Genomic DNA, 10,797 nt, shown 5'->3' on the forward strand with positions numbered 1-10,797 from the left:
TAAGTTAACAAATGAAAAATGAAAGCTAAACTAGGATGTCCAGTTGTTGCAGCCACTGAATAGCCGTTGTTAAAGCCGTCAGAAGGTATCGATAGTTTACCGAAGGCTGAAGGTGATCTGTCGCATTGACTGGAATTCTTCACCACAGTCACAGCTTGAAGAATGCGTCGCCGAGCTACTTCTTGCGTGCCCAGTGCGCACTTTATTTAGGGCAGAGGTACAATCGTTCGAAAAATGAAGGTATCGGCAAAAGAAAGGTAAGGTCCACAGAGGGTATGAAAATGAGAGACTCTCTAGACCTCGCAAACCTAATTCTGTCAGGGCGAAAGAGACCAACAGTTGACGAAGGGAGGTCAGACAAGAAAGATGGAAGTGAGGAGGCTGGCACACGTAAGTGTAAGCTCGCCATCCACACTCCAAAGTTGAGAAACCCTGGTCACCCGAATAGTCGCCTCTTACGACAAGCAGAAGATATCGTGGATGTATTCTACCGCCTCCACCTACGGGATGAAATAATAATAATAATAATAATAATAATAATCTGGCTCCGTGGCTGAATGGTGGGACTGGTCTTCGATTAGAGGGCTCCGGGTTCGATACACGGGTGTGACTGGTTAACTCCTCCAGCTCGGAGGTAGGGTGTTCGTGTTCCTCGTAATACACTTCTTTTCTTGTGCATAAAACACACCCCACTACCGTGCTGCTGCATGGCTAAGTGGCTAGCATGCTGACCTTTGGTTACAGGGGTCCCGGGTTAGATTCCCGGCAGGGTAGGAAATTTTAACCATAATTGGTTAATTCCGCTGGAACGGGCGCTGGATGTACGTGTCGTCTTCATCATCATTTCATCATCACGACGTGCAGGTCGCCTACGGGTGTCAATTCAAAAGACCTGCACCTGGCAAGCCGAACTTGTCCTCGGACACTCACGGCACTACTAAAAGTCATACGCCATTTCATTTTCACCACACTACCATCCACCACAGAAACGCGCAGTAGTAAATACATCCCCACCCTCACAAAGGATTGGCGACAGGAAGGGCATCTGGTCATAAAACAGGAAAGGACACAAAGAATGAACGATATCCCCATCCCGGCCTGGTATCGATCCTGGGGCCCTGTAAACAGAAAGCCACTAAACTGGCCATTCAACCTAGGAGCCGGACGTTGATGATCCCATTCTTTCTTTCTTTCTTTCTTTCTTTCTTTCTTTCTTAAACCCTTTACCGTCCAGGGTTGGTTTTTACCTCGGAATCAGTGAGGGATCCCACTTCTGCCACCTCAAGAGCAGTGTCCTGGAGCGTGAGAAAACGGGTCGGGGATACAACTGGAGAGGAGGACCAGTAACTCTTCCAGTTGGCCTCCACTGCTACGCTGAACAGGGGCCTTGTGGGGGATAGGAAGATTGGAAGGGGGAAGGAAGGAAGCGGCCGTAGCCTTAAGTTAGGTACCATTCCGGCATTTGCCTGGATAAGAAGTGGGGAAACCACGGAAAATCACTTCGAGGATGGCTGAGGTGGGAATCGCCCTCCCCCCTCTCTACTCAGTAGACCTCCGAAGGCTGAGTGGGCCCCGTTCCAGTCATCGTACCACTTTTCAAATTTCGTGGCATAGCCGGGAATCGAACCTGGGCCATTTGGTGGTGGCAGCTATTCACAGGAAGCACTACACCATGGAGGCGGACGATCCCATTATTATCCCGTAAAAATCAACAATCACTACCATCACCCCTTTCTTCATCAGTGTCGATTGGTAGGTATCGATTTTGTTTTCCTCGGTCACTGGTACTGTGAGTTACTACAGTGGCGGAGACAGAATTTCGTGCGTCGTAGATAGCGTGCAGTTCACTTACCGTAGGTCGTAAAAGCCTCAATCACAGGGGACACTGCATAAGTAATTCAATTCGCTCGCACTTGAGTACTTCACGTGCAAGCGAGAAGCAATATCAGTGATTGCCATCCGCACATAGAAGCGAGATCTCTTCTCGACTGCACTGACGGATCTCGCAGCACGCACGACTGCTTCCTGTGGCTAGGACAGGAGGTGGAGAAGGGAAGGGGGGCACACGCCCGCTCACGTGCTATCCCCCTCAGCCGTCCGCCCCTTCCACAATCAAATTAACGGGATTAAAAGATTATGCAAGCTATTGGATTGGCTGAAAGCGGTTCGCCATGTGGAAATGAGATGGACGGATGTGTTTGGATGACACCATATGCAGGACGATGTCCTTATACTGATAAGCAAAAGATTCTTTATTTCAAAGGAAAAGGATTACACCACCCTACGTGTGTGCTGAAAACGCATTCTCATCTCCATACATTAATCTTTATTCGCTTTAACACGCGCTGTGTGACTCAACTCTTCTGAAAGGTGCACTTGATCTTTGAGGCACATCAATCATCGTCCGTCCCGCCTGCGGAAGACACGTCGTCAGACCAACAGCGTGATTGAAATCGAAACCATTGTCCCTAACACTCGTTCAATACCATCATACATGTACGGCATTACGATCACACGAGGAGAAAAGAAATTCCACTTGTTTTGTGTGAGGGAAAATCGATCTTGACTCGCGTTATTTGTCATATCGCATCCTTCATGCCGAACAATATCCTCTTCGGTAATAATAATAATAATAATAAGAAGAAGAAGAAGAAGAAGGCGGGAAGAGCCTGGGCGGATGAACGAAGGATTACTGGAGGATGAGGAAACTTCAGACAAAGAAAAAATGAAATTTTAGTGTGATCCTCAGTGGTAAATTCGCAAATTCAATAATAATAATAATAATAATAATAATAATAATAATAATAATAATAATAATAATAATAATAATCTATATATTTAAAACAATAGGCTGATTTTTGTAACATCGATTTTGAGAGAACGGTTGAACCGACTGACATCGTAAAGGATTGTGACGAAATCTCTTGGCCTGTAGATTTGCATAGTGTCTTTAAAAGGATAAAAGTTGCTTGCCGTGTATTTTTAAATTATTAAAGAAAAATGTGAGATAATCATTGTTCAGTACTCACACCAAGACCTCCTGAGCAGGTGGCACGATAGGGGAGGTGGCATAGGGTAGGTACGCATGCGCATTCTTACTGGTCAGCTGTAGAGTACGCGAAACTTTTAGTGATACCTGAGCTCCCTGGTGCTGAATCGGTAGACCTCGGTTATCTTCGAGATTCGTATTGGCAACATTTGAAACACAAACTGTGAATCGATTATACATCTCCGTGAGACATCTGGCGTACACTTTACGAACTAGTACTGTACACAGCAAAGCCAAAAAATAGAATTCATGCTAGGACAAAGATTCCGCAATGTTATATAATGTGTGTGTGACACAGTTGTTGGTTTAAGATAATAAAGGTTTAGAAAATTCATATCGATCGATCATACTATCGATTCAATTCAGATTTCATTTCCGTACAGTTGGCAGTATTACCGGAACCAGGAGAGCTCCCTCCTTGTTCCACACCTTTGTTAAACCAGGTATCACTAATAGTTTCGCTTACTGTACTTCGTGGACAGGAACAGTCACTGGTTTGCTTCCCAGCAGACGGCACCAAATTAAAATGCCTGCAGAGGCCAACTGAGGTCGTTATTTTTAATTTTTTTTTTTACTGCCTGCTTTATGTCGCACCGACACAGGCATGTCTTATGACGACGATGTGACAGGAATGGGAAGGAACGGCCGTGGCCTTAATTAAGGTAGCGCCCCAGCATTTTCCTGGTATGGAAATGGGAAACCACGGAAAACCAGCTTCAGGGCTGTCAACAGCGGGGTTTCTAACCCACTATCTCCCGAATGCAAGCTTACAGCTGCGCGTCCCTAAGCGCATGGCGAACTCGCTCGGTGATACTTATTTTAAAGGCGAATTATTTCCCTTTCTCCCAACTTGGGAAGGGTGAGGTTGGTGACCAAGGGTACCGTAGCTAAGTGTGCCATTGTTTACACCTACTAGTGCTAGGAGCCTCTTTCCTATCCGACATCTCTTGGTCAACCCTTGTTTTCTTCCTACGGTGGTCGTGGTGGTGCTGGTGATTATTGTTTTAAGAGGAAGTACAACTAGGCAACCATCCTCTATATAACACTAATCAGAGAGAAAAATGGAAGGGATCCGACACTACGAAAAATGAAGATATCGGCCAGAGGAAGACAAGGGCAACGAAGGGCGTGAAAATTAAAGACTCCCTATCCCTCGCAAACCCAACAGCGTCGGGGTCGGAAAAGAACAAGAGTTGACCGAGAGAGGTCGGATAGGATAGATGGAAGTGAGGAACCTGGCACAAGAAGTGGAAACAATGCCAGGACTCAGCTAATGGCCCCATGGTTGCCAACCCACGTCCCAAAGTCCAGAGCCCCTGGGGCCCCGCTTAGTCGCCTTTTACGACAGGCAGGAGATACCGTCGGTGTTATTCTACTGCCCCCACCCACAGGGGGATTTTCTTCCTACCCCGACTGTAACAAGTTTGCGAGGCAACACAGCTAATGTAGATAGCACAACTGCACAGGTTATTTATTGTTAGACCCGGGAAGTTAGGAAATATGTCTTTTTTTTTATTTGGGTGTTTACATCGAATTGTCAAATAGACACAACGGTAGGACCAGTTTTTATTTTGCTTTTTTTTGCGTATTTTAGCTTCCGGTGTCTGTCTGTCTGTCTTTCTCTTTTTTTGCTTTACGTCGCACCGACACAGATAGGTCTTATGCCGACAATGGGACAGGGAAGGGCTAGGAGTGGGAAGGAAGCTGCCGTGGCCTTAATTAAGGTACAGCCCCAGCATTTGCCTGGTGTGAAAATGGGAAACCACGGAAAACCATTTTCAGGGCTGCCGACAGTGGGGTTCGAACCTACTATCTCCCGAATACTGGATACTGGCCGCACTTAAGCGACTGCAGCTATCGAGCTCGGTGTCTGTCTGTCTGTCTGTCTGTCTGTCTGTCTGTCTGTCTGTCTGTCTGTCTGTCTGTCTGTCTGTCTGTCTGTCTGTCTGTCTGTCTGATATTTTAGTGCCCTTTTTGCCTCTTTTGAGTTGTGGATATTTTATGCTGTTATTTATATATTAAAATTAAACAATGGAAAGAAAACAAAATATGATTCCAATATACCGTGTTAATAATAAAGAAGACCATTTCATTTTAACTTAATAGATAAAAAAATCATTAATTTTAATATTACACAAATCTTTACCGAAAATTCACTCCACAAGCCAAATGGTCGAGAGGGTTGCCAGGTCCCATTCCTGCTACGTAAGATTAAGTGGTGGTCGTGATCATCATTGTTTTAAGAGACAAAACAACTTGGTAACCATCTTCTATTAACACTGCCTGAACTTCCGGGCTCTATTTATTATATTTATTATATATCTCACACACTAATCAAAAGCAAAATGGGAGAGATCTGACACTTCGAAAAATGAAGTTATCGGCAAAAGAAAGGAAAGTACCACGGACGGCGTGAAAATAATAAACTCCCCAAGGTCCGAAAACCTAATACCGTCGGGTCGGAAAAGAACAAGGGTTGACCAAGTGAGTTCGGGAATGAAAGATAAGAGAGAGGACCAAACCAAACGAAACCAAACCAAACCCCATGGCACTACAGCCCTTGAAGGGCCTTGGCCTACCAAGCGACCGCTGCTCATCCCGAAGGCCTGCAGATTACGAGGTGTCATGTGGTCAGCCCGACGCATCATTTCGGCCATTATTCTTGGCTTTCTAGACCGGTGTAAGAGAGAGGTACCTGACATAACTAAGTCGGAGCAACGACAGACTCAGCTAGGAGAGCCGTGGTCGCTAAACCACACTCCCAAGTTGAGAGCCCCTTTTTAGTCGCCTACTACGACTGGCAGGGGATACCGTTGATGTTATTCTGTCACCCCACCCAAAGGGGGACGTAAGATTTAGTAGTAAAATGGGATGCAGATGTGCATTAATTGACTTACATTAAACCATCAGTATTATTTAAGGACCCATTTTTATCATTATAAATGCCTATTTTAGTCATTTTTCTCCTATTTTTAAATTTTAAGTGCTTATTTGCCTGCCTATTTCAGTCAAATAAATAAATAAATAAATAAATAAATAAATAAATAAATAAATAAATAAATAAATAAATAAATGCCTGAACTTCCGGGCTCTATTTATTATATATCTCACACACATAGGTCTACGCATACACGAGCATAGTTCATGGATTTTATCATCAACACTGTCGCAAGACTCTGTAATACGAATCATTATCACAGAAAGCTTTGTATGGGAGTCGCTGTGTGTATCATATAATTCGTATCGTGCGCGAGAGAAAGAGAGTCCGCTGCCGAAACTGGAGTCGTGTCGTGAGGTGTGGGAGGTGGGGGTGGGGCAGAGAACGGTGATCATTATGTTATGTAAGTCAGCAGCAATTACTGTTCGGGAGGACGACGTGTGCGAGCAATCAGGAGCTTTAGCCTTAGTGATAGAATCGTTGCTATGTTCACGTGACTGGCCAGCATAAGCCAACAAGCTGCCTTGCCGTGCTTCACTGCCATTTCCCCATACTCTACTCTACTCTGTTGTACTCTACTCCCACTGATACTACGGGCGCTCGGTTATCGCAAATCGCTTTGCCGGTCGGTCTCTCTGTCTGCTACTGCTACTGCTACTGCTGCTGCTTGCACAAAAGCCGCATTCAAAGGGGAAAAGGCAGTAAATGTGGAAGAACTATCCCATTGTTTCATTGTACCGGGTGAGAGAGAGACTTTCAACTTGGAACACATTCAATGACAACCACTTTACCAAACTACACTTAATTAAAACGTTTGAAATTTATCGGCCTTGCCTTCCTCCACTTTAGTTAAACTGCTACCTTCTCTCAATCCTTTACACAAAGAAATACGAGGTAACACCTTTCAAAGGTATCCGTCACGCAAGTCTGTCAGTCTCTAAGAGCGAAAATACTGTGTCAATAAAGTGTTATTTCAATTACATGCTTTCTGTAATCTCTTCTAGGTATCAAATGACCGGGCGAGTTGGCCGTGCGGTTAGAGGCGCGCAGCTGTGAGCTTGCATCCGGGAGATAGAGAGTTTGATTCCCAATGCCGGCAGCTCTGAAGGTGGTCAAGTTTTCCCATATTCACACCGGGCAAATGCTGGGGTTGTACCTTAATTAAGGCCACGGCCACCGCCTTTCCTATCCCATCGTCGCCATGAGACCTATCTGTGTCGGCGCGGCGTTAAGCCAATTGTAAAATAAAAGAAAAAATATATCAAATGTACACCGACTTTTCTCAAAATTTCCCTCAGTTTAGCTATCTGAGTCTGGTATTGTCATTTTAACGTTGAAAACATTTCTTAGCAGATAAGAGGTCCCCATACTACGAAAAACGTAAAATTAAGCAATTGCCTCAATTGTGCCGAAAGTTGAAGGGCTAAAGAGCCCGGAAAGGTTTAAAACAAATTTTGAAAATAACTTTCGTCCTAAATGCTCATCCGAAAAAACGGGCTAAAATAGCTTGTTTCTGTACTAATTTTCTTTTTCATTCAAATCCTAGCCAAATTATTTACACAATTCTTTCTGTAATGTGTTCCTTGGTTCAATATACTCAGGCGGCTTTCTTTTTTTTTTTTTTTTTTTTTTTGAAAAATGACCACACTGAATGTAGTTACAAGGGCTTAAGTGAAACTCTGCATTGACTCACATTGGCGCTTGTAGTGGTAGAAAAAGGCAAAGTGCTAATCTAATCGACCGGATAATGATGATTAAGAAAAGGATTGTAATTTTTAGGAATAAATAAATAATATATTCTCATACTTTATTATATTTTATTACCTAAAATTCGTAGCTCATATCCGTAGGATATTGTCAAAATTGAGTTGCCTGCCTGTGTATTTGTTTAAACGTCGCACTAGCACAGTGAATATGTGGTAGAGAACTGACCTCCAGATCCCAAGAACGTGGGTTCAAACCTGGCATAGATAGTCGGATTTTTGAAGGGCGTAAAATATTTCCATTCTGCGCTCCATGCAGTACTTGTCGGCGTGTAAAAGATCTCTGGGGACACATTTGATGTTTACCCGACAAAATTAATTAAATCAGTCATAGATCACCCAGGAGAGCTGCCATTTGAGTAAAACGGAACGTTTAAATTGATACGCAAGCAGGCCATATGACCTCAAATCTAAATATCTGCAAACGGTAGCTGAGGCCATTCGATTATTGTTATTATTATTGTTATTATTATTATTATTATTATTATTATTATTATTATTATTAACTGGATATTTTCCTGGAGAGTGGGAAGTGTCCATACCTTTAAATAAAAAAGGCTATTGCTAATTACCATATGCCTCGTATGAAGATGAGAGAACTATCTTCAGAGCTCCTGACGACAACACTCAAACACACTATCTGCAAAATGTAAGCTTACAGGATTCGCACGACGTAGCCATTCCGTTCTGTGTGTTTTCATCAAGTTTGCTATTAAACTTCACAGCCTCCGTTAGCTCAGCCGGCAGCGCGCTGGCCTCTCACCGCTGGGTTCCGTGGTTCAAATCCCGGTAACTCCATTTGAGATTTGTGATGGACAAGGCGAAGGCGGGACAGGTTTTTCTCCAGGCACTCTGGTTTCCCCTGTCATCTTTCATTCCAGCAACAATCTCCAATATCATTCCATCTGTCAGTCATTAATCGCTGCCCCAGAGGAGTGCGACAGGGTTCGGCAACCGGCACAATTCCTACCCTCGCCGCTAGATGGGGGCTTCATTCATTCCATTCCTGCCCCGGTCAAATGACTGGAAACAGGCTGTGGATTTTCTTGCTATAAAACTTCAGCGTCTTTTAAAACCGTAAAATTAGTTAGTGACCGCCTCTGTGGTGTAGTGGTTAGCCTGATTAGCTGCCACCCCCGGAGGCCCGGGTTCGATTCCCGGCTCTGCCACGAAATTTGAAAAGTGGTACGAGGGCTGGAACGGGGTCCACTCAGCCTCGGGAGGTGAACTGAGTAGAAGTGGGTTCGATTCCCACCTCAGCCATCCTGGAAGTGGTTTTCCGTGGTTTCCCACTTCTCCTCCAGGCGAATGCCGGGATGGTACCTAACTTAAGGCCACGGCCGATTCCTTCCCTCTTCCTTGCCTATTCCTTCCAATCTTCCCATCCCTCCACAAGGCCCCTGTTCAGCATAGCAGGTGAGGCCGCCTGGGCGAGGTACTGGTCATTCTCCCCAGTTGTATCCCCGACCAAGAGTCTGAAGCTCCAGGACACTGCCCTTGAGGCGGTAGAGGTGGGATCCCTCGCTGAGTCCGAGGGAAAAACCGAACCTGGAGGGTAAACAGATGATGATGATGATGATGATGATGATGATGAAAATTAGTTAGTAGGATATAATTAATAATTGTAATAGCTCACCAGCTTAGTCGTCCTGCCGTAAAACAGGTCCCCATGAAGTTAAGCAACATTACACCTGGTCAATAGTCTCGTGCTTTTGGCTGGAGGAGAATTGAAAGGAAGACCAACCGAACCCAGGAGAGGTAGACACGGCTCTACCGTGGCTCTACGCCTCTGCATTCGGGAGACGGAGAGGGGCTGCTCCCCACCGTCGGCCGTCCTGAGAATGGTTTACCGTGGTTTCCCATTCTCCTGCTCTAAGGCGAATGCCGGGACAGTTCCTAGTATAGGCTACGGCCGCCATCCCTCCCACCTTCACCGCACATCCGATACAAGTCTCCTGGCCTAAGAGACGTGTCAACGTCCAGGAGGCCCGCCTCCCCCTTCAGGGGAGGAATGAACACATTTAATAATAGGAGTAGTAGTGAAAGGGCCGGCCCCGTGGTGTAGGGGTAGCGTGCCTGCCTCTCACCCGGAGGCCCCGGGTTCGATTCCCGGCCAGATCAGGGATTTTTACCTGGACCTGAGGGCTGGTTCGAGGTCCACTCAGCCTACGTGATTAGAATTGAGGAGCTATCTGACGGTGAGATAACGGTCCCGGTCTAGAAAGCCAAGAATAACGACCGAGAGGATTCGTCGTGCTGACCACACGACACCTCGTAATCTGCAGGCCTCCGGGCTGAGCAGCGGTCGCTTGGTAGGCCAAGGCCCTTCAAGGGCTGTAGTGCCATGGGGTTTGGTTTTTTTAGTAGTGAAAGGAAACTGGCAATGCTACTGCTTGAATACTTCCTGTGACTTCTACCAAGAACCCTCGGGTTAAGTTCTGAATTATGCTAGTTTTCAGCTTTTATATACTTTTTGCAAACAAGCTCGACTTTCTTCTTCCGCCGCTTTTTCTACACTTGTGGAGTCGCGGATGCGTACTATATCGCATAAGTGGTTATAGACCTGTTTTAAGGCCGGATGCCCTTCCTGACGCCAACCCTGTTTGGTGAGATTTAATCACTACTGAGTGTTTGTTTCTGTGGTGGTTTGTAGTGTGGTAGGTTGTCTGAATGTAAGTGGAGAGTGTTGGGATAAACACAACACCCTGTGCGGTGCGATTAAAATCCTCGACCCGACCGGGAATAGAACCCGGGACCTTCTGAACCAAAGGCTTCAATGCTGATCATTCAGCCAGTGAGTCGGACAAACAAACAAACAAACAAACAAACTTGACTTTATCTCTTAGTAATCATAAGCGATTAGCCGGCCCCGTGGTGTAGGGGTAGCGTGCCTGCCTCTTACCTGGAGGCCCCGGCTTCGATTCCCGGTCAGGTCAGGGATTTTTACGTGGACCTCAGGGCTGGTTCGAGGTCCACTCAGCCTACGTGATTAGAATTGAGGAGCTATCTGACGGTGAGATAGCGGCCCCGGTCTAGAAAGCCAAGAA

At 45.5% G+C, this 10,797-nt stretch overlaps 1 protein-coding gene across 1 annotated transcript in view; it reads left to right on the plus strand.

The window, feature by feature from the left end:
* Positions 1-281: 281 nt before the first annotated feature.
* ed (echinoid) overlaps positions 282-10,797 on the plus strand; it is a 122,478-nt gene continuing 111,962 nt past the window's right edge. The window contains exon 1 of the mRNA XM_068229168.1: positions 282-390. Coding sequence (XP_068085269.1) covers positions 282-390 — 109 coding nt within the window. The remainder of the gene's footprint in view (positions 391-10,797) is intronic.

Source organism: Anabrus simplex, chromosome 9, assembly GCF_040414725.1.
Source record: "Anabrus simplex isolate iqAnaSimp1 chromosome 9, ASM4041472v1, whole genome shotgun sequence".
Lineage (NCBI taxonomy): Eukaryota > Metazoa > Arthropoda > Insecta > Orthoptera > Tettigoniidae > Anabrus > Anabrus simplex.